This window comes from Mobula birostris, chromosome 12, assembly GCF_030028105.1.
Source record: "Mobula birostris isolate sMobBir1 chromosome 12, sMobBir1.hap1, whole genome shotgun sequence".
NCBI lineage: Eukaryota > Metazoa > Chordata > Chondrichthyes > Myliobatiformes > Myliobatidae > Mobula > Mobula birostris.
This window is the reverse complement of record NC_092381.1, coordinates 67,024,699-67,049,980: the sequence shown is the minus strand read 5'-3', so window position 1 is coordinate 67,049,980 and position 25,282 is coordinate 67,024,699. Positions and strand designations below refer to the sequence as shown.

Below are 25,282 nucleotides of genomic sequence, written 5' to 3'. Positions count from 1 at the left end.
AACTAATTTTCTTTCCGGAGATGCTGCTTAACCTGCTGAATGTTTCAGGCATCTTTCCCCTTAGAGGATTTAATACACAGCTCACCTTTTACACGTACATGCCATGGGAGTATTGTTTTTCTATGGTTACTACTTTATAACACATGAGCACGGAACATTGATGAGAGAAATTTATGCCGGGTGTCAGACTGTTTCAGAGTTAGCTTCCACCGCCTCTCTCCTTACTCCCCCATCTCTATCGGCGGAAGTGGATCACGTTTAGGGAGTGCGGTGCCCAGATCTGTTCCTTGGTCCCAGATTGCACTGCGAGGGTGTGGACCTGTTGCCTTTTTTGTGTATGTTTTGTATGTGCAGTCTTTAATGGCGCTGGGACGATCCCGGAGTTCGAAGGAAGGCATGCCGAATGAATTGAAGCGTTTGGTTTTTCTCGGCACCATGTGCTGGAGACTACGACTCGTCCTTTTCGGTTGTCTGATCGTGCAATGCCCGGCAGCCATGGACGAATGTTACGACGAGAATGCCCGGTCTCAGCGCTGTATGCCCGAGTTCGTCAACGCCGCTTTCAATGTGACTGTAGTGGCCAGCAACACTTGCGGTTCCCCTCCTGAAGAATATTGCGTCCAGACCGGAGTGACGGGGGTTACCAAGTCCTGCCACATCTGCGACTCCAGCAACCCCCGGCTCCAGCACGGTGCCGTCTACCTGACCGATTATAATAACCAAGCCGATACCACTTGGTGGCAAAGTCAGACGATGCTCGCAGGGATTCAGTATCCTAATTCAATTAGCCTGACTTTGCACTTGGGTAAGTACGCCCCCCCCACCGAAAATACCGAATTTAAATTTAAAAATTTGCTTTGGAATGTACCATGAAACATTTGATAGCAAAAGTTCTAACTATTTATATTGGAGGTGTTGCAACTGTATTAATTATGCACTGGGCAAAAAAAGTGTTGATATTGTAAATATCTTGAATTTGTATTCATTAGAGACGTGGGGATTGCAATCGTCTCTCCTATAGGTGAAGGTGGAACGGCAGGGAAGTCCTGTTTAAACGGTGCTGTAGAAACGAGGGGCGGTGAAGAGAGAGAGGAGTGTTGTAGAAGATATGGATCTCCGTTTAATTATTAGAAAACTTACAATTCCAGTCGATGGTCGACCGGGGTTGAACTTAGAAGCGAATATAAAGATCAGAAGGAAGCGACCAGGCTGCCGATTGAAACTTTCAGTTTAAATCATCCCAAGTGTGTTTAGCCTGACACTATCTCCCCCTATGCCATGATATGTGGCCACGGTGCGTCCGGGCCGCGATACCTTCCTTTCCCGAGCAGTTCAACGAATGGAGTTAGTTTTGCTGCCCCCCGGGTACAATATTTTAATCAGCCTCGCGGTTTTGTACACCTTAAGTACGCTTGAGCAGGGAAGAAGTGCCTTTGGTGGCGTTTAACATCAGTTAATATCTGCACGAATTGTTCATTAAAAATGCTTTTAACGCTTATTCTCTCCCTCCTGGGAAAGTTTTTTTTATTCCTTCCCTGCTTCAAGATGGCGCGGTTTGTGAACTCCATTAGGCAGCGAGTTTTGTCAGTAGTTAACGTGGATGGGAAGGAGGGCGCTGGACGGGCCAAAAGGGAGAGGTCGCTGACATTTTATTCCAAGGAGTGCCGGTCGATTGCGGTGCGCGTCTTGGTGAGGGTGGTATTAAATGGACGGGATAGTATGAGTGAAAGAGGAAGGCTAGGGTGGGGATTTGTCTCATAAACTGAGCAATCGCGACATAAATCTGCGCTGGTTGAAGTTTTGTTGGTTAAATTGGTTTTACAGTAGATGGGCGACATCTCCTGGAGTCAGTTCTCACGCTGGTGGTCATACCTTTTCCCAGAATACATCCTCCCTTTGCTGCGATCTTAAATTGGACTTGTCAGAATGTTCCTTTGCGTCGTCTTGCATTCCGCGAAAGGAGTTGAGAGTTTCAGTTGAAAATCTTGCTTTCTTGTTTATCAGAAAGACTAAATCGGGCGAGTTTGGAGGACTTCATCTCCCTCAGACAGCTACAGTTAAAATGACATTTCTCCATAATTCGAATATACAGTTTTTTTACACGCTCATATTGCAAATATGATTGAGCTGGGATTTTAGGTGTCGAGTCCATACGAAACATAATTACCGGCTAAGTAGGCACATTCTTGACTCGCGGACGCTCTCTGCTTTAAGGCATTAGTTTTATTGTACCCTTTCCGATGAACTTTTGTATCACAGGTATTGAGCCCCCACTGGGACTATTCTGTATTATCCCACACCCTCTCGTAGGATAAACATTGGATCATTATTCTTTATAACTAACTGCCTAACTGAATCGCCATTCTACTTTTCCATCTCCCTCTCACTTACCCCTTGCAATTAAAGTCTAGTTTTAAATTTTAAATTTTTGCAGATTGTTTAATTTCATTTTATTTTTTAAGTTGGTTTTGTGATGCTAAGCTCAGTTTGGGCTTTTCTTAGGTAAATGGTAATTTTCTTGTAACTGAGACTCTGTATTTGATACATTTATATACTAACTTAAAACCGTGGTTTATCTTAGCTTTGCTTGAGGCAGAAGGAAAATCTCTAGAAACTGGTGACCAATTTATTTAATGAGATCTTTCTCTCAGTAGATTAAATTCATTTTTATTGACGTAATGCAACTATATTGCTGAAATTACCTCAGTGTTGGCTCATATCCTGCACTTACTGAAAGTGTTTAATATAATTTCTGTCAGCATTGTGGTGGTAAAGCTTAACTATACTGTATTTGTAATTATTTTCCCCATCTTAGTTCATTGACAATGTCCTCATCTATGCCTTTTTAACTTTTAAATAAGTCTATTTCAAAGCTGTTTCTATTGCTGACCTGCCACTTTGCAGCATCTTGAAATCAGCGAAAATCCTTTTCTGAGAATATACCAAGTTCCTGACTTACAACGATGGACTCGTCATACCATCCTCTCTGGCAGTGACATCTCAGTTTAAAATTCTCACCTTTCTTACATCCTTCCGAAGCTTGATATGGGAATGTCCTCTGGTAACTTCCTCTGGCCCTACTCCCAACCCAGTGAGCTGCTTTCCTTCAATTCTGGCCTCCAATCTGAAGCACTTTATCATTCATACCATGCCTTCAGTTTACAAAGTCCCATTTGCATTCCCCTTATCTTGAGACTTCTTAAACCATTTTTTCTAATCAAACTTTCAGTTCAAGTTCAAGGTCAGTTTATTGTCAGTCAGCTGTACACACTATATTACCAAATGAAACAACATTCTTCTGGACCAAGGTGAATGACAAGTACCTGTAGCACACACACATTACACATAAGGTAATATTACCACTAGTAAATTAGCGTTAGTGCATTTATGACACTAGTTTAACCAGTAAACAGTTATAATGTCATTAGTGCTTCATGCAAGATGAAACTGGGTAGTGGTGGGGAATTCAGTTGTGTTATGGCCTGGGAGAAGAAGCTGTTTGCTATTGTACCTCCAGCCTGATGGTAGGGTGGTTCAAAGAGATTGTTGGATGGATGGGAGGTATTATTGACAATGCTAAGAGTCCTGCATATGCAGTGCTTCTGATAAGTGGAAGAGGGACCCCGATGACCCCCTCAGCAGTTCTCGCAATCCTTTGTAGGGATTGCAGTCAGATGCCTTATAGTTCCCATGCCAGACAGTGATGCAGCTGGTCTGGTCACATGATGGTGCTCCTGTAAAAATTGGTTGAATTGTGGGGGGGTTGGGGGGGTCCTTACTTGCCTCAATCTCCCCAGGAAGTGAAGACATTTAGTTGTCTGCCTTTAATGTCTCCTTATCTCTTGTTGCAAATTTTTGCTTGAAAATGATCCTAAAAGATACCTTGTTAATGGTCCTTTGTGAATTGCAATTTATTGCAATATACACCTATTGGAGAGTGCTAGGGAACCCAGTAAAGAAGTGAAAGCACTAATTTAAACATTTTATTATTGAGGATTAAGTGCGTAGAGTTCCAGTGCGATGATAAGTAATCAGTTTGTGGTTTTGTTATTAAATTGAATAATGCTGGCCTCAATTCATTATGTTAACCTTATTTTTTTTTACCAGAGGTGACATGGAAGAGAATTGCTTTATTTCCAGCTCAATACTTTTTTCTTTTTAGGGATTATCTTCCTGGTTGTCTTCCAATCACACTTCTGGTATAGCTGCTACCAAATAGAAGGCATCTTTGTTCTTCATTCTGATTCTGATTAGTATCATGCAATGCATTCAGAATAGTCTTTTGTCGGTGCCCGCTGATGATGCGCTCTGGGTTCTTTATCCCTCAGCCACACTACTGGAGTTGATTTGAATTCCTGTGGAATAAGGATGGAGGCATTGACACTGTGGTTAGTGCTTACAGTGACCAATGGTCATTCATTTCATTTGATAAACTTTATGTATTAGTTGAAAAATAGGACTGGAAGGAGCCGATGAGCAAATATTTTTAGGTGCAGTAGGGGAAGAATGGTCTGTTCTCACCACCAAGCGTCCATTTATAACCACCTTTATTCTCTGCATATTCTCATCAACTTTTCTCTGTTTCTACCACTTGCCTTCATACTAACAATTTTTACAGGGTCCAATTAACTTACTAACCCTTTTGACAAGTTGTATCTTATTCTGGTGAGGAGTGTCTGGTGTGGAAAGAGGGAAAGTAGTGGCATCATGAACTAAAGTTTAAAAAAACACAAAATTAAACAAAGGACTGCTGAAGAGTCTTGGCCTGAAATGTTCACTGTACTCTTTTCCATAGATTCTGCCTGGCCTGCTGTGTTTCTCCAGCATTTTGTTGTGTTGCTTGGATTTCCAGCATCAGCAGATTTTTTTCTTGAAGGTGTTTGAGGGAGTGTCTGAGCTGCAAGAGTTGAGTTGTTAGCAGTTGGACAATAACAGTCGAGACAACTTGAATGGAAGTATCAATTGATTGCTTGAAAATATTGTGCATGTTCTTTCCTTAAAAAAAACTGAGCTGTTCACAACTCATTGGCTTCTGTAAGTCCATGACAATTATTTGATTTGCCATATGAATTTTAATAGGTTTTTATCCTTATTTATATACAGATGGCCTAAAGCATTAAATTGTGTTTGACTAAGAACGTCTTTAATATTTCGGAGCAGTTTTATGAAATGCTGGGTGTAGAGGGGAGAAAATTGAAGTGGTCAATAAAACATATCTTTGTCATAATTATAGCTTACAATTTAGATTATGACCTTATGCCAGATTAGAAGTGTTTTATCAACAGAAAGATGCATTAGTGAATCATCCTTTTTGTAATTTTGTGGTTATATTGTTTGGTCTGTAATTGGACTGTGTTCACATTTTAAAGCATTCAATGTAGTTTCTATTATTCAACAACCCACCTGAAAGAGAACAGTATACGTATGTTTGGAGTGGAAATATAACTTTCATATAGCTGTAAGGTAAACAGGCATCACTTTGGAATTGGTCCACTTAGTGAAGTAAACTTGTCCAAAAAAAACTACAAATCCAGGTTTTTACTTGGGGATTTTCTATTCCTCATTGAGGTAGCATATTGGATATTTCTTAAATGGTTAACACCAAGTTGCTTTGCTGTGGTTTTGACTGGTGTTACTGCTTTGATGTTACAAGGAAACCATCTTGGACAGAATTTTGCTCATCCTACATCACTTAGTTTTTTTAATCTCCATTCTTTACCTTTGTGTCTGTCGCATACATTTAATATAAACAGATTGGAGAAATATTTGGTGAATCGTATATCATCATCATCATCCTCCATACAAGAATACACACAAGAAAATAGAAGAAAAAATAGGCCACTTGGCATGTCAGCCTTCCCTGGTGTTCAGTCTAATTTTGGACAATCTCCACCAGGTCTTAATTCTTCTCTGTGCCAGGTCCACGTATTATTCAATTCCTAATCTTTAAAAAATGTATTTACTCCGGTTGAAAATATCTCTAGTGATTTAGCCTGCACAATCTTTTAGGTTAGAGAATTCAAGTGATTCACAATCTTCTGAGAAGAAATTTTCTTCTTTTTGAATGACAATTCCCTTGCAATTATGGCCACTCATTAGAGGCATCACTACGAGTAGAAATGTCAGTATCTACCTTGCTGTCTTAGGATCTTATGTTTCAATAAGATTATCCCTCATACTACTAAATGGCAAAGAATACAGATGCAACCTTATTAACTGCTTTTGATAAGACATTCTTTTTAATCCCAGGATTTAGCTTGATGAATCTCTTCTGAACTGCCTTCAGTAGCAGTATATCCTTTCACGAATGAAGCGACGAAAATATTACACTGTACTCAAAGTAGGGCTTTGCCAATTGTAATAGTGCTTCTAAACTCCAACCAATTATATGCATTCCTAATTATTTTCTGCATCTGCATGTTAACCTTTTATATTCCATGCATAACAACACTCTGATCCAAGTATAGCAACAGAAGGTCCCAGATTTATTTTAGTGGTGAAACTATTTAAAAATGAACATTACTTACTTAAAAATGATATACTGTAAATGCGATTTTTCCTTGTGGCTAACTTTATTGATTGAAAATGCTTTTGGAGATGTGTGAAGATGTCGCTTCATGCATTGATTATCTCTTATCTGATATCAGTTTGAATGTCCATATTGAACACAGCTATTGAGGAAAGTGAAAAAGCAAACTAAACAAACACTAGTGTTTCAATAATTATTACTCATTTTATTTTAAAAATATACTAGACTTAATCAAAATTTCTTGCAAACAATAACAGAAAATGCTGGAAATACTCAACAAAGGGAAAAAAACAGATGATTGATACAAACATCAAAACCAAGTTCTCTGCTGTTGTAGTATTCAGTATTAAATCCAGAAGGCTCATTTTAGATTTGCAGCACCTGGAGTTGTTTTTTTTTCATTCTCAACCTTTCACAAATATTGATTAAAATAGGAGAAATTGAATCCAATGTTCTTCCTTTGTTTGCATGCAACCAAGACTTACACCCTGAGCTGCCAGTGATGCTTGGCAAGTTTGTTTTGCAATTTAATGATTCCATAGGCCTTTGTTGTACAGGTTCTTTGAGAGATTAGTTTTTTTTATCAAACTATATAAGCAGTCATTTTCAAATTTTGATAGGATTTGTGAATTAGAATCTCTGAAATAGAAAGAATAAAGGCATAGACTTTTTTTCTAAATGGGAAGCAAATCCTGAAATCAGATGCAAAGGGACTGGGGAGTTTTCGTACAGGATTTCCTGAGGTTAACTTGCAGGTTGAGTCATCAGTAATGAAGGCAAATGCAACGTTAGTATTCTTTTCGAGAGGACTAGAATATAAAAGTAAGGATGTAATGTTGAGGCTTTATAAAGCATTGGTCAGGCTGCACCTGGAGAATTGTGAGCAGCTTTGGGCCCCATATATGTTGGCATTGGAGAGGGTCCAGTGAAGGTTCTTGTATGAAAGGGTTAATGTATGAGAAGCATATGATGGTTCTGGGCTTGTACTCACTGTAGTTTGGAAGAATGAGGAGGCACCTCATTGAAACCTATTGAATATTGAAAGACCTTGAGTGGATATGGAGAGGATATTTCTGAAAATGGGGCGTCTAGGACCAGAGGATACAGCCTTAGAACAGAGATGAGGAAGAATTTCTTTAGCATAGGGTGATGAATCTGTGGAATTCATTGCCTCAGACTGCTGTGCAAGTCAAGTCATTAGGTATATTTAAAGAGAGATTGATACGTTCTTGCATAGTAAAGAAGTCAAAGGTTATGGGGAGAAGGCTGAGAGGGATTATCAGTCATGATGGAATGGCAGAGCAGACTCAATGGGGCAAATAGCATAATTCTGCTGCTATGTCTCATGGTCTAATTCTCTTTTGCCGTTCAAAGCTTCAAAGTAAATTTCTTATCTAAGTGCATATGTATATATCACCATATTATAACCTCAGATTCATTTTCTTGTGGATGTCCACAGTAAATGCAATAGAATCAATGAAAAACTGCACTCAAGACTGACAAACAACCAACATGCAAAAGAGTCCCAACAAACTGTACAAGAACAAAAAGAAAGAAAATAAATAAGCAAACAATAAGTCTTGAGAATGTGAGATGTAAGAGTCCTTGTAAGTGAGTCCATAGATTGTGGGAAAAATTGCAGTGTTGGGGTGAGTGAAGTTATCCCCTGTGGTTCAAGAGCTTGATCGTTGAGAGGTAGTAACTATTCCTGAACCTGGTGGTGTGGGTCCTGAGGCTCCTGCACCTCTTTGCTGATAGCAGAAAGGAGAAGCGAACATGGCTTGGGTGATGTGTGTGTGTGTGTGTGTGTGGGGGGGGGGGGCGGTACTTGATGATTTCCTGCGATAGCACTCCATGTAAATGTGCTCAACAGAGGGAATTACTTGTAATGGACTGGGCTGTGTACACTACTTTTTGTAGGCTTTTCCATTCAAGGGCATTGGTGATTCCATACCATGCCATGACACAACAGTCAGTATACTCTCCACAGTGCATCTTCAGAAGTTTGTCAGATTTTTAGATGTCATGTTGAATGTTTGTACACTTCTTTAAAAAAAAGTTGAGGCACCACCATGCTGCAGTAACGTGCTGGACCAGGGCAGATCCTACAAAAAATCAACACAGAGGAATTTAACATTGCTGAACCTCTCCACTTCTGATCTTCTGATGAGACTATCTCCATTTTCCTATTCCTGAAGTCAATATTCAGCTCTTTGGTTTTGCTGACATTTATTGGGAAGTTGTCATTGTGGCACCAATCAGTCAGATTTTCAATCTCCCTCCTATATGATGATTTGTCACTGCCTTTGTTTTGGCCAATGACAGTGGTGGTGTCAACAGATTTAAACATGGCATTCAAGCTGTGCTTATCCTCACAGTTATAAGTGTAAAGCGAGTAGAGCAGGGGGCTAAAGCACACAGCCTTGTGGTGCACCTATGCTGAAGGAGATTGTGAAGGAAATATTGTTGCCAATCCAAACTGACCTGAGTCTACAAGTGCAGAAATCAAGGGTCCAATTACCCAAGAAGGTATGGAGGCCTAGGTCTTAGACATTATTGATTAGTTTTGAGGGGATGATAGTATTGAATGCTGAGCTTTAGTCAATGAAAAGCTTCCTGATTTATGCATCTTCATTGTCCAGATGCTCCAGGATTGAGTGAAGAACCAGTGAAATGGCATCTGCCCTTGACCTGTTGCAATGGAAAGCAAACTGGGGCAGATCCAAGTCGCTCCTCAGGCAAGAGTTGATGTTTCATCACCGACCTCTCAAAACACTGCATCACATTAGATGTAACAGGCTCAACAAACTAATTAGAAAGGCTGGCTCTGTTATAGGAGTCAAACTGGATACACTGGAGGCTGTGGTAGAACAAAGGACCCTATGAAAAATCCTGGCAATTCTGGACAATATTTCTTACCTTCTGCATGCCACCTTGGCTGAACAGAGGAGCACTTTAAGTAGTAGACTAAGACAACTGCACCGCTCCAAAGAATGCTATAGGAGGTTGTTCTTGCCCTCAGCCATTAGGCTCTGTAATGAGTCAACCTGTAGTCAGGGAAATGATGACCATCTCCTGTTAGGCTGTTTGTGGTAAATGATTTTTCATTCTTTCTATATTTCCTAATATAACATATCGATGCAGTTATAAAGAAGGCAAGGCAATGGCTATACTTCATTAAGAGTTTGAAGTATAGCCATTGTCTTGCCTTCTTTATAACTGTATGTCAACAAATACACTCAAAAACTTATATACTTGTACCATGGAGAGCATTCTGACAGGCTGCATCACTGTCTGGTATGGGGGTGCTACTGCACAGGACCAAAAGCTGCTACAGAGGGTTGTAAATTTAGCCAGCTTCATTTTACAAAGTACCCAGGACATCTTTAGGGAGCGGTGTCTCAGAAAGGCAGCGTCCATTATTAAGGACCTCCAGCACCCAGGGCATGCCCTTTTCTGACTATTACCATCAGGTAAGAGGTACAGAAGCCTGAAGGCACACACTCAGTGATTCAGGAACAGCTTCTTCCCCTATCCCATTTGATTCCTAAATGGACATTGAACCCTTGGACACTACCTCACTTCTTTAAAATATATAGTATTTCTGGGTTTTTAATCTATTCAATATACATATACTGTAACTGATTTACTTTTTATTATTATTTTTGTGCTTTTTTTCTATAGTATGTATTACATTGAACTGCTACTGCTAAGTTAACACATTTCATGTCACATGCTGATTCTGATTCATATCCGTGCACTTGTAATATTGCTGTGACACTGTAATTTCCTTTGGGATCAATAAAATAAATGCTAGTGGACGATGGTCATTGAGGCAGGTTACCACCTTCTACTTGGGCACTGGTATAATTGAAGTTGTTTGTAGCTGGTGGGTACCTCATACTGCCAAAGCGACAGGTTAAGGACGTCAGTGAACACTGCAGCCAGTTGATCAGCACAGGGTCTTCAGTACTTGGCTAGGTACACTCTCTGGATCAGATGCTTTCTGTGGGTTCACCCTCCTGAAGAATGACCTCGTGTCAGCTTTAGAGACTGAAATCACAGAGATGTCAGGGGCTGTGGGTATTTGTAAAGGTGCCTCCGTGTTTTGTCAGTCAAATCAAGCATAAAAGGCATTGAGATCATCTGTGAGTGAAACCTTGTTGTCATATATGTCACTTACTTTTACTTGGTAAGGAGGTGATAACATTCAAGCCGTGCCACAGCTGTTGAGGAGCCTTCTGTGGTTCCTGCCAAAGGGTTTCGGCCTGAAACATTGACTGTACTTTTTTCCATAGATGCTGCCTGGCCTGCTGAGTTCCTCCAGCATTTTGTGTGTGTTGCTTGGATTTCCAGTGTCTGTAGATTTTCTCTTGTTTCCGTGATTCCAATTTGGTCCAGAACTGCCACTTTGCATGTAAAATGGCTTTCAAAGTTCAAAGTAAATTTATTATCAAAATACATTTGTATCGCCATATTGTGCTCTGAGATTCATTTTTCTTGCAGGCACTCATAGTAAGTGAAAAAAAACATAATGGAATCAATGAAAAATGCACATGGCAGACTTAAAGGGAAGTTAAAGGCTACAGATTGCAGTGATAGTAGTTCAGAAGTGTATTTAGAAGTTTTGTAAACTGCTGCAAAATGTTGCCGTGTTTCACTTTTCGGTGGTCATATCTGGACTTCTTGTATCTTACTTGGTCGTCAGACCTGAATGCTACTGATCTGGCCCTCAGCAGATTGCAGATCTCTAGGTTCACCCAGGGCTTCTGGCTAGGGAAGACTCTCAGTGATCTTTGGGGACACTCTCATTCGTGAGTAACTGAATGAAGTCTGTAAACACAAGGGATTCTGCAGATGCTGGATGTCCAGAGCAACACACAGAAGATGCTGGAGGAAGTCAGCAGGTCAGGTAGCATCAGTGGAAGTGAATAAACAGTCAACATTTCGGGCTGAGACCTTTCTTCAGGACTGTTTAATGTCTGTGACAACTGTGGCATATTTGTTCAGATCCTTTGGGTCCTTGAATACGGCCCAGTCCACTGACTGGAAGCAGTCCCAAAAGCAGTCTTCTGCTTTTTGTGACCACCACTTTGTTGTCTTTACTGCTGGAGTCTTGCTTGTATTCACATAGGAGGAGGACAACCAGATGATTTGATTTCCTGAAGTGCGGTCTAGGGATGGAACAGTAGATATTCCTTATAGTAGTATAGCAGTGGTTGAGTGTGTTGGAACCCCTGGTGCTACAAGTGACATGTTGATGATAATTGAGCAGAGATTTCTTCAAACATGGTTGAAATCCCTGGCAATGATTTGAAAGGTGTTGGGGTGGGCTGTTTCTTGTTTGCTCATTGTGGTGCTCAGTGCTTAAGTGCTTACTTAACGGCTTCCTTTGGTGATATGTAAATTGATGTCAGGATCATGAAGGAAAGCTCTGGGTAGGTAGAACGGATTGCATTTAATATCATCAGATGTTATTTAGCTATTTAATTGGAGTTATAACTATACATGTATTTGATAACGTGAAAAATATGTTGCAAATTTTTGATAATTTAAAAAAAAGATTTGGTTCATGTTTAAGTATCGCCAGAAGAGCAAAATCTGCACTCAGTACTTTTAGTTGATATAGAGCAAGGAGACTGATGATTGTTCCAAAGTTAAAGTTTTACATGAAAACGGCCATTTTGAAGTGTAAATTCTATTATTTATTAAAAGGAAGGTAGCAGGTGCTCCATTGTAAGGTAATTGATTTGGAGTCAAAACAATAAACATAATTTCTTCATTTCTAATTTGCAAACTATCTAAAGTTTTCATTGCGTCCTATTAACAGTCTGTGATAATAAACCCTGTGATTGATGATTCATTGCCCTGAAATGTTAACATTGTTTTTTATTCCATAAGTGCAGCCAGATATGTTCTTCATCGCTTGTTTTTATTTTTGATTTTCATCATCCTTTGCATTTTTTTTTCTAATTCCTAAGTGTCAAATTAACTGTAAATAATTGTGAATCATAATTAAGCTAAATGCATCTTTTTTGTCAATTTGTTAATATATCAAAAAGTAATTCTGTATTTTGAAACAACTTCTGGAATTTATTTGTTTTCAGTAGTCAGATTTCCTTTGCCAATTTCTAAAAGTAATTTATAAGGCAAAACAACATTTCCCAATTGGCAATGTAAGTTAGCTTTCATATCCATAACAGTATGCCAGTTAGATCAATGCTTTGGTTTTTGTTTTGGACAACACTTTGGGTATTGAACATCTGTTTATTATCACCTAATTATTTGTTTTGGTTCAAAGGAGGATGTCTATATGATATCCACTGGTTGTTTTGGGAAGTGAAGGTCTGTACTCAAGAGATTGATTATGATGTAATGTTTTCAGTGCTATTGTAGTACTTTTATCAGAATGGTGCAGCATTTCCTAAAGTACCGGGGAATGTATCGAGGAAATGTGCTTATGATGTAACTTCTGTAGACCTCATGGGATATTATTGTAAGTTTATTAATTGAGTTCCATCACTTAGGAGTTGGGAGCATTTGAATTAGCAGTTATTTTGACTTGGGAATTTAGCTTGACATTTACTACTTTTTCCCACTGGAGGGCTGCAATATGCTTTGATAGAAAATAAGTTTGAGGAATCTCACTTGTGTTGGGCTTTTGTTTTGCAACAATGCAGGAATTGAAGGGATGAAGAAATTTGAGTGGGAGTAAGATTGAGAATTAAATTGACTGGCAACTGACAGCTCTGAGAAGCTTTTGCAGATGTAACAATGATATGAAAAAGATGGTATAGTTTTAATATGTTTCATAAAACTTTGGTTCTTGCTTAGATATTCCTGACTGCAAACTTCTTACCTGTTAAATTTTTTATCTTTCTTGTTCTGATGATGGGCTTAGTCACAGGTTTACACCCTTAAAACTACTTCAGTATGTAACACTGCATCTATCATTTCATCTGTATATTCAAGTAATATAAAATTGAGCTATTTACTTTTCTTTGCTCTCCCGATGTTTATTATCTTGACCATGTTGTGGATTGGATGTAATTTACTCCTTATTTCTTTTTCCCTGCACAACATTGAAGGTTGAAAAGCCCATTGAATTGGGAAATCTTGATTTAGGTTATGCTGAGCTTAAAATTTGAAAGGCTTATTAAGGCTAATAGAGGTAATAAATACCATGGTTTAGGGAACCTGGTAAAGTTATGGACACGCCATGAAGTTTTGATTTCAGTGTGATGAAGGAGTACTGGATAAGTGCAATTGAATTATACAGGCTAAAAAAAGTTAGAAAAACTTAAAAGGATCACTGTTGATTGTAACATGAAATAGATCTGTAGTGGAGGCAACTTTCATGCAGCAAATCGGTGAAGGGCTATGTATAAGACAGCAACCCTTGTAAATTGTCTAGGAGAGTGAGATTTGCTCGAAGAGTGTCTCAAGATAAAAAGCCAGCATCTGCTATAGTACTCCTCCCATTTTCATTCTCATCAGTGGAAATATTTGCAGCAATGATGTTGCTAAAGAAACTAGATTTTGTCTTAAAGGGGTTGTATGGTAGTAATCACGTCATTGGCAATTTTGGCTAGAGGTGTTATAATTAGATGCTAATTTCAAAGGTAAGTTTATTATCAGAATACATATCACCATATACGGCCCTGAGATTCATTTTCTTGCATGCAGTCACAGTAAATATAAGAAGCACAATAGAATCAACAAAAGACTGCACCCAACAAGATGGACAACAACCAATATGCAAAAAAAATCAATGAATTGTACAAATGTAAAAAGAAACAGAAAAAAATAAGCAATAAGTATTGAGAATGCAAGATGAAGAGTCCTTGAAAGTGGGTCCATAGATTGTGGGAACAGTTCAATGGTAGGGTGAGTGAAGTTATTCCCTCTAGTTCAAAAGCCTGATGGTTGAGGGGTAATAACTGTTCCAAAACCTGGTAGTGCAGGTCCTGAGGCTCCTGTAACAACTTGATGGCAGCAGAGAAAGATGAGTATGGCCTGGAAGGTGGAGGTCCCTGATGACGGATGCTGCTCTCGTGCGACAGCACTCCATGTAGATGCGCTCAAAGGTGCTGTGTCCGGCACATTTTTTTGGCTTTTCTGTGCAAGAGCATTAGTGTTTCCATGCCAGGCTGAGATGCAACCAGTCAGTATACTCTCCAGCACATGCCTAGAAATTCGTTGAAGTTTTAAATGACGTGCCGAATGGTGTGATCGTCAAATTTATATATGGCATTGGAGCTGTGCTTTGTGGTAGTCAATGAAGAGCATCCTGAGATATGCATCTTCACTGTCCAGATGTTCTAGAGTTGAGTGAGGAGTCAATGAAATGGCAACTGCTTTTGACCTGTTGTGACAGTAGGCAAATTGGAGTGGATCCAAATCACTTGTCAGGCAGGATATGATATATTTCATCACCAATCTCTCAAAACGCTTCAACAGAGTGGATGTAAATGCTACTGAATGATAGTCATTGAGTCAGGTTTCCATGTTCTTCTTAGGCTCTGGTATAATTGAAGCCCACTTGATGCAGGTGATACCTCAGACTGCTGAAGTGAAAGGTTAAAGATATTGATCCAGTTGATCAGCATGGGTTTTAGTACTCTGTCAGCTACCCCTTCTGGGTGGATGCGTTCAGTGGGCTCACCCTTCTGAAGGATGCCCTCAAGTTGGCCTCAGAGACTGAAGTCACAGGGTCATCAGGACTATGTGCATGTGAATGTGCATCCATGTTTTGATGGTTAAAGCAAGCATAAAAGACATTCTAATCTGAGAGTAAAGCCTTGTTACCTATGTCACTTGGTTTCACTTTGTAGGAGGTGATAGCATTCAAGCCCTGCCACAGCTGTCAAGCATCTTTCAGTGATCACAATTTGATCCAGGATTGTAACTTCGCAAGATGGCTTTCCGGAGATCATTCCTTGACCTCTTGTATGGAACTTGGTTGGCAGACCTGATTGGTACTGATCTGGTCCTGGCGCTCAGCAGATTGTGGATCTCATGGTTCATCCAGGGCTTCTGATTGGGGAAGACTGAATGATTTTATGGGACAGACTCATCTATGACATTTTTTATAAAGCAAGTATAGAAAGAACAAGTTCAGAGAAGGAAAAGAGTTTAATTGGCAAGAGTAGTGATCACACTGTTTTTTAAGAGGTGAGGTATTATTGCCCTGTAGGTTCAGAGAAACGTGAAGTGGTGGAAGAAACATATCTGCAATAACATTGAATTCTGTTTCTGAGTTTCCCTTATAAAGGAAAGAAAAATCTAAACATTGGATTTGCCAGTTGGCTGCTAACCTTGGCTGCTAGGCATGAAAGTGGTTTGGAGAATTTGGAAAACACGGTAGGGATTTGAGTTTTTGTTGGTGGGGATCAGGAGGAATTGAAGTAGTAGGGGAGATATGGGCCGTTTACAAAGTAACAATAAGGAACTTTTAGTTGTTTTAATCCAAAGGATAAAGGTATTTTTTCCTATCCTATTTTAGGCTCTTCAATTTGTTTCTAAGTGAAATGAAATCTTAGTAAATTACCTGGAATGAGTAATTTGGTTTGTAACCATCAAGGATTTGTGCTATAAAGCAGTGGTCCCCAACCACCAGACTGCGAGGAAACAATATGAAACGAAATGAGTCAGCTGCTCCTTTCCTCATTCCCTGTCACGCCCACTGTTGAATTTGAACGCACGTGAGGTCATTACACATGCAAGGTCATCAGTCGGTCATTAACCTACAACTACTCAATGAGTAAAAAATGTCACTTGAGAGTTTCTTTGAAAGAGGTGGTAGGGGACATAAAAGGCCTAACGATGATGTTAACGCAGAGACAGCTGAGGCTGACACTGCAAAAAAAAGCTTCCTTCAAAAGAAAATACGGCGAGTCGTACATAAAATATGGCTTTATTGTGACCGGTGACTTGCACGCTCCAAGCCCCCTGTGTGTGATATGTGGAGACAAGCAGTCTAATGAGGCAGTGAAGCCCTCAAAACTGCTTTAGCACCTTGAGTCCAAGAACCCTGCACTTGAACACAAATCCATTGAGTGGAAAAAACATGAGCAAGCGGGACAGAAGCAAGTGCTGAGAGCCACCACCTCCACAAGTGCTACTGCTCTGAGAACGTCGTACTTAGTGGCTAGCCCCTCAGGTGGCTATCAAGGGGGAGAGCCCTGGCCAGGGTTTTTGAGTTAAGAGAGCCGCTACAGAGATTTCTTTCAGGAAAAAAGTCACCACTGGCAACACACTTCAGTGACGAGGAGAGGATTGCAAAACTCGCATATCTGTGTGACATCTTCAACCTGCTTAGTGAACTCAATTTGTCACTTCAGGGGAGAATGACAACTGTCTTCAAGTTGGCAGATAAAGTGTCTGCTTTCAAAGCCAAACTGAAACTGTGGGGACGGTGAGTGAACAGGGGCATATTTGACATGTTCCCAACATTGGCTGGGATTTTGGGAGAGACTGAGGCTGCACCGTCCTTCTCACAGCTGGTGCGCGATCACCTATCTTCGCTGTCGACAGAATTTGAGCGTTACTTCCCAACCGCAAATGACCCAAGACGTGCAAAGGAATGGGTCCGTGACCCATTTGTGAATGTCCCCAATTAATCATCCATGTCAGCGCGGGAAGAAGATCAACTCCTCGAGTTTACAAATGATGGTGGGCTGAAAAGTATGTTTGACATAACATCTCTGCTGGCATTCTGGATCAAAGTCGAGGCTGAATATCCTGAGATAGCCACAAAAGCACTGAAAACATTGCTTCCATTTCCAACATCATATCTCTGCGAAGCGGGATTTTCTGCAATGAATGCAGCAAAAACTAAATTGTGGAATAGACTGGACATAAGGAACCACTTTCGAGTATGGCTGTCTCTATCACCCCTTGATAGGACCATCTTGTTGCAGGAAAACAAGCCCAGGGCTCCCACTGATTCAGCGATATTGGTGTGTTGCAATGATTTTATATTTTCATACAAGGAAAATATGCGCTGTGTGTTTAATATCCAAACGTTACTTAAAACGTTATGATGCTATTGACTTATAAGTGACTTATAATTGATTTATCACTATATTCATGCGAGGAAAATATGTGCTGTGTGTTTAATATTAAATTCATTAGATAAACCCTTTTAGAAACGAAATTGAGTGTATTAACCACTCATAAATGACTTATAGTTGACTTATCACCTATATTCCGGTTGTGATTAACACCCCTCCCCCCCCCCCCCCCCCACCTGGTTGGCCGGTCCGCAAGAATATTGTCAATATTAAACCAGTCCGTGGAGCAAAAAAAGACTGGGGACCCCTGTAAAGTGCAGTTTGTAGTTCTCCAATGTCATTGCATTTGTTTTTTGTTTAATTTCAATGTGTATGGTTAAAATTATTATTTTTTTAGATTATGAGGACACGCAGTCCTGTTTTATTGTCATTTAGTAATGCATGCATTAAGAAATGATACAATATTCCTCCGGTGTAATATCACAGAAACACAGGACAGACCAAGACTGAAAAACTAACAAAAACCGCATAATTATAACATATAGTTACAACAGTGCAACAATACCATAACTTGATGAAGAACAGGCCATGGCACAGTAAAAAAGTTCAAAGTCTCTCGAAAGTCCCACATCTCACGCAGACGGGAGAAGGAAGAAAACTCTCCCTGCCATGCCCGACCACAGTCCGACTCTGAGTTGTCCGAAAACTTCGAGCTCCGATCAGCTCTCTGACACCGAGTACCGAGCACCATCTCTGCCGAACGCTTTGACCTCAGTCTCGGTCGCCAGCAGCAGGCAAAGCCAGAGATTTTGGGGCCTTCCCTCCGGAGATTCTCGATCACACAGTAGCAGCGGCAACGAACCGGGCATTTCAGAAATTTCTCCAGATGTTCCTCTGTGCTTCTCACGTCTGTCTCCATCAAATCAGAATTGTCCATGGCCCCTATTTATCTATAAATGTTAGTTATTTTGGTAGATTAATGGTTTAACTTGTTTGTTAATGGTATATACAGTGGCATGCAAAGGTTTGGGCACCCCTGGTCAAAATTTCTGTTACTGTGAATAGCTAAGTGAGTTAAAGATGACCTGATTTCCAAAAGGCATAAAGTTAAAGATGACACGTTTCTTAAATATTTTAAGCAAGATTACTATTTTATTTCCATCTTTTACAGTTTCAAAATAATAAAAAAGGAAAAGGGCCCGAAGCAAAAGTTTGGGCATCCTGCACGGTCAGTACTTAGTAACACCCACTTTGGCAAGTATCACAGCTTGTAAATGCTTTCTGTAGCCAGCTAAGAGTCTTTCAATTCTTGTTTGGGGGATTTTCGCCCATTCTTCCTTGCAAAAGGCTTCTAGTTCTGTGAGATTCTTGGGCCATCTTGCATGCACTGATCTTTTGAGGTCTATCCACAGATTTTCGATGATGTTTAGGTCGGGGGACTGTGAGGGCCATGGCAAAACCTTCAGCTTCCACCCCTTGAGGTAGTTCATTGTGGATTTTGAGGTGTGTTTAGGGTTATTATCCTGTTGTAGAAGCCATCCTCTTTTCATCTTCAGCTTTTTTACAGACGGTGTGATATTTGCTTCCCAAATTTGCTGGTATTTAATTGAATTCATTCTTCCCTCTACCAGTGAAATGTTCCCAGTGCCACTGGCTGCAACACAAGCCCAAAGCATGATCGATCCACCCCCACCCCAGTGCTTAACAGTTGGAGAGGTGTTCTTTTCATGAAATTTTGCACCCTTTTTTCTCCAAACATACCTTTGCTCATTGCGGCCAGAAAGTTCGATTTTAACTTCAGTCCACAGGACTTGTTTCCAAATGCATCAGGCTTGTTTAGATGCAAACAACAGGAATTTTGCAGATGCTGGAAATTCAAGCAACACACATCAAAGTTGCTGGTGAACGCAGCAGGCCAGGCAGCATCTGTAGGGAAGAGGTGCAGTCGACGTTTCAGGCTGAGACCCTTCGTCAGGACTAACGTTAGTCCTGACGAAGGGTCTCGGCCTGAAACGTCGACTGCACCTCTTCCTACAGATGCTGCCTGGCCTGCTGCGTTCACCAGGAACTTTGATGTGTGAGGCTTGTTTAGATGTTCCTTTGCAAACTCTGATGCTGAATTTTGTGGTGAGGATGCAGTAAAGGTTTTCTTCTGATGACTCTTCCATGAAGGTCATATTTGTGCAGGTGTTGCTGCACAGTAGAACAGTGCATCATCACTCCAGAGTCTGCTAAATCTTCCTGAAGGTCTCTTGCAGTCAAACAGGGGTTTTGATTTGCCTTTCTAGTAATCCTACGAGCAGTTCTCTTGGAAAGTTTTCATGGTCTTCCAGACCTCAACTTGACCTCCACCGTTCCTGTTAACTGCCATTTCTTCATTACATTACGAACTGAGGAAACAGCTACCTGAAAAAATTTTGCTATCTTCTTATAGCCTTCTCCTGCTTTGTGGGCATCATTTATTTTAACTTTCAGAGTGCTAGGCAGCTGCTTAGAGGAGTCCATGGCTGCTGATTGTTGGGACAAGGTTTGAGGAGTCAGGGTATTTATAAAGCTTTGAAATTTGCATCACCTGGCCTTTCCTAACAGTGACTGTGAACAAGCCATAACCCTAACAAGCTAATTAAGGTCTGAGACCTTGGTAAAAGTTACCTGAGAGCTCAAATCTCTTGGGGTGCCCAAACTTTTGTATGGTGTTCCTTTTCCTTTTTTTTTCCCCACTCTAAAATTGTACAAAACAAAAATAATACACTAATCTTAAAATGTTGCAAAGAATGTTTCATCTTTAACTTTATGACCTTTGGAGATCAGTTCATCTTCTACTCACTTAACTATTCACGGTAGCAGAAATTTTGACCAGGGATGCCCAAATGTTTGCATGCCGCTGTACATTACTATAGGGATAGCAATGAAGTGCATTAATTGTATTTTAGTAAATCATCATTACATTTACAACATGCAAAGGAAGGACTATCATTGTTTCTCATGACTGCCAAAATCAACCTAGTTTTTCAATTGATGGAGAAACGTACATTATGTTGTAACTCCCTACCACTTTCTCCATGCATTATAAACAAAATTGCCATTGTTTTTTCTATATTCTCCTACTCTTCATGGATTCCAAAATAATCAATTAGTCATTGTACATTTTGGAATATCCAAACACCAGTGAAAGACACTAAATAGTTCCAAATCTTGCTTATCTGAGCTATTGATATGTTAGTATATCTTTATCTAGTGTAGTTAGTTGAAAAAATAAATATATGTGCATTAAAAATCTTTGTATCTTTTATATTCCCTGCTGCAGGAGAAGCTTACTATCATGTTTGGGCTGATGTTAGTATGAGGCAGTTTTACTACTTGGTTTTGCCAGTTCTCTATTCCTTGACAGCATGTAACTGATTTAATTTCCCCACTCAGATGCTTTGGGCAATTTATGCTTGAGCATACTTCACACTTTATTTGTAGATGATATCCATTTCTGTATCAGTTTTGCAAATGATAAATCCAGTCTGTTCCAGTAACAGTTATGGCATAAAAATATTGGAACAAAATGAGCAAAAATATTCCAGTTGCTCAACCAGACTAAAAGCCTTCAGCGCTGAGTGGTAACTTGCCCTATTACTTAAGATCTGTTTTAGCTTTGTCAAATGATAGGAGCTACTAAAACTAGTTCTTAATTTTTGTTGGGCTGACTGCTTTGAAACAGGAAAAAGTTGTCTTCCACACAATTCCTTTAAAGCTTTTTCTCTTGCACCCCTCCAATTATAAAAGCCGCAATGCTGTTATTAAGAAACTACCATGTTTTATTGAACTGGCGTAGTTTTTAAAGTGCCCAAAGCAAGTCTTATCTTGCCTGTCTCACAATTCTAAATAAGGTGTTGTAGTTGTTCAACTGAATTCCTGAGCACTTCCCTGTCCTTGAAAGGACATTTGATTACTTCAGTTGTACATAGTATGCTGAGTACATTTGACATAGGACCCCAAACCAACAGAATATAATGAAAAAAGAATGCAAAATGAATTTGACCTCAACTAAACTGATTCATATTGCAACTTTATCTAAATTCATACCGAAAATTTCTTGTATTTACCTTAAAATGCACTGCTCCTTGATCTCTTCAAAAATGTCTTTCTTAAAATTATACAACTATGGTGCTCTTTTTTTCCATGAACAGTCATGTTGCTGTGACATGATTGAAATACATTGCTCCAAGCACCCCATTTGTAAAACGTGTTTAATTAGGTCAATTCATCAACAGGAACACAAGTGAGATTACTCATTTTTGTTTCAGGTCTTTTGTGTATGTTTATTGTTAACAACCATGTGTTGTTTATGGTATGATTGTCTCATCCCTCCAAACCAACCAAGAACCTTAATCAGGAAATGAGGATGGAATCAAAAGTGTGGAGATCCTGGCATGGGACCTCTGGCAGCACAGTTTGGAGTTTTTGATGGGGGTGGCGAGGAGGAGATGTAGAAAAGTTATTTTTATTTTATCCCACTGTATGCATTTGAGGTCATGGTGGGGAATAGGAGGAGGCTGCTATTGGAGAAATGTTTAATTACACATCTTCCTAGTCAAGTGGCTGTGTTAATGTGTTGCAAGTTTCAGCATTTGAATAATGCATTGTGCTTCAGTGGGTGTGTTCTCTTGACATTCACTTTGAATTGACTTTATTTCTTACATCCTTCACATACATGAGGAGTAAAAATCTTTACGTTACGTCTCCATCTAAATGTGCAATCATAGTAATTTATAATAAATAGAACAGTCAATGTAATATAGAGTACGCTCAAATCAACGTCAGTTCATCAGTCTGATGCCCTGGTGGAAGAAGCTGTCCCAGAACCTGTTGGTCCTGGCTTTTATGCTGTGGTACTGCTTCCAGGATGGTAGCAGCTGGAATAGATTGTAGTTGGGATGACCTGGGTCCCTAATGATCCTATGCACCCTTTTTACACACCTGTCCTTGTAATGTCCTGAATAATGGGAAGTTCACAACTACAGATGCGCTAGGCTGTCTGCATCACTTTTAGCAGAGTCCTGCGATTAAGGGAGGTACAGTTCCTATACCAGTCAGTGATGCAGCCAGTCAGGATGCTCTCAATTGTGCCCCTGTAGAAAGTTCTTAGGATTTGGGGACCCATTTCCTCAGCTGTCTGAGGTGAAAGAGGTGCTGCTGTGCCTTTTTCATCACACAGCTGGTGTGCACAGAACACGTGAGGTCCTCGGTGATGTGGATGCCGAGGAACTTGGGAGCTGTTTACCCTCTCAACCCCAGATCCATTGATGTCAATAGGGGTTAGCCCGTCTCCATTCCTCCTGTAATCCACAACCAGCTCCTTTGTTTTTGCGACATTGAGGGAGGGGTTGTTTTCTTGACACCACTGTGTCAGCGAGATGACTTCTTCCCTGTAGGCCACTTTGTTATTGTTTGAGATATCAGCAAATTTAATTAGCAGATTGGAGCTGTGAGTGGCGATACAGCCGTAGGTATACAGGGACTAAAGGAGGGGTCTCAGTACGCAGCCCTGAGGGGCTCCTGTATAGAGAGTCAGAGGGTTGGAAGTGGGGGAGCCCACTCTTACAACCTGCTGGCGATCTGACACTTTCAGAGAGTGTAGAGGAAGATACAAGGGCCCTTATCTTGTTTCATCATAAGTCGCTGCATAATGGGGGACTGTGATCTGTGAGCTGTTCCAGGGTCACACACTGAGACAGACTTCAAGTCCTGCTGAAGGATTATCAATTCTCTGAAAGATGCTTTTTGGTTTGGTCGAAATTTGGCCTTCCAGCGCGGTGATATGTCCGTAAGGGAAGGTGCATTCCAGGCCAAAGGAGTACATGCTGAGCGATATACCGAAGCTTGGTCTAGTGAATGCAAAGGTTCCATGGAGAAGGACCACTGGTAGAGAGCTGAATCAGCTGGGGGATGCCCCTTAGACATTGAAATGGTGCATAACCGTAGGAGACCACGCGTGGAATTGGTGCTGTGGCTTAAAAAAAGTGTTAACGCAACTGAATATGTAGACCATGTTACACGAAGAATGTAAAAGGTTTTGCACCGTATTCTTTTGTATATATTCTATGAGTATAGTTTATTTTTCAGATTTAAAGAAGGAGCTCAGCTCAAAAATGGGGTTATGTTCCATGGGTATTTGTTGGTATCTCACCCTCATATCAGCTCTTTGCGTGAGATTCAAACAATAATAACTCATAGTCAATTTAGTGTAAGTTTTTAGGTCTGTTAGACTCTACTGCAATCCTTTAATTTTTTTTTACCTCCAGGTAAACTCCCATACCTACATATGCAGGCAATCAATCCATCAGTGTATCAGATTGGTTGACTTTTCCATTCCCATCCTCTTGTTCATTGACAATATCACCTTTAAATATGTCTCTTCATCTCTAACTACCCATCTCTCTCTGTACTTTTTACTTCCTGCAATTTCCATTCTCAGAATAAACACTACCAGAATTATTTAAACTGCTCCTTTGTGTCCCCAACCTTTTGGCTTTTCATTTTCCATGGTTAGCTGCAGTATCAAAGAACTAACCTTTGTGTCAAATATGTGCATGCCAGTTTTGATACTGCAGTTTTGATCTTGATACTGCACTTAGGGATATTTCAGACTGATGAGCTACAATATGCTTGAGTTCCTCATGTCTGGTGCCAATTCCAAACATATTTCTGTTCATCAGTCTGAAATATCCCTTGCCCAGCTGCTGTACTGTAAGCCCTTTTGCTATGAAGATAATCATACTGAAAAGTCCACTGAAGGACAAGTACATGAAAATGCTTTGAATATGATGCTTTATTTCCAGCCAAATGACTAAAAAAAAACTCATTTACTTATGACCGTGGTGTTTATACAGCCTATCCAGTCTATGCTGGCTCCCTTGCAGATCAATCTCATTCTCCCTTTTATGTCCCTGTAACTTTGCAGCTTATTCTCTTTTAGAAGTCTGCTAATTCTCATTTGGTTCATTTGTTACTTAGCTACACTAGAGGTAATTTATAGTAGCTAATTAATCTACCAGCGTTTGGCATGTGGGTGGGGACTGCTACAAATTTGGTTGCAAGGAGAAAGTGCAAACTTCAGAGGAAACTTGGATTCCAGAACCTCTGAGCCCACAGTGATAGCTGCTGTGGTACCCAATACATAAGTGTAGGACTGGGTCATTTATATGCCATTCAATTGGATCATAACATTTCAGTCTTTATTTCCTTGCCTGTTCCCTATAATCTAGAATTCCGCTAAAGTGCAAAGAATTGTCTTTTTAATTAATCCTTAAATAAATTGAGTGACTCAGTCTTCGTAGCATTCTGTGATTAGAGAATGCCAAAGACTTGTGACACACCATGACAAAGAAACTTTTCCACATTTCTGCCTTAAATGGATGGGAATGGGAAAGTCAACCAATATGATAACATTGATCTTTAGTCACTTATTTGGAAATAATGTCTCCAGTTCGAGATTTGCCAACCAGGGGAAATATCCTCTATCTGCTCTTTTTAACAAGTTTCCATAATATCTTAAAACATAGCTTATTCCTGAATAGCGTGTATTTTTCTGACATTTGATCTATTCCTGTATGGGAATCTTGGCAACTTTTTATTTTACCAGCTTTAAACTACTGACACTTAAAATCAGTGCAAACACTTCATTTTGATCGAACTGCTTTTTTTTCCCTGTCTTTTTTCCAGATACTGTAAGCAAAGTAGTATCTCT

General features: G+C 40.0%; 1 protein-coding gene across 1 annotated transcript in view; it reads left to right on the top strand.

Annotated features, from left to right (window-relative positions):
• Nucleotides 1-279: 279 nt before the first annotated feature.
• Nucleotides 280-25,282, top strand: part of lamc1 (laminin, gamma 1) — a 261,259-nt gene continuing 236,256 nt past the window's right edge. Inside the window, exon 1 of the mRNA XM_072273978.1 lies at nucleotides 280-805. Coding sequence (XP_072130079.1) covers nucleotides 361-805 — 445 coding nt within the window. The 5' untranslated portion in view covers nucleotides 280-360. The remainder of the gene's footprint in view (nucleotides 806-25,282) is intronic.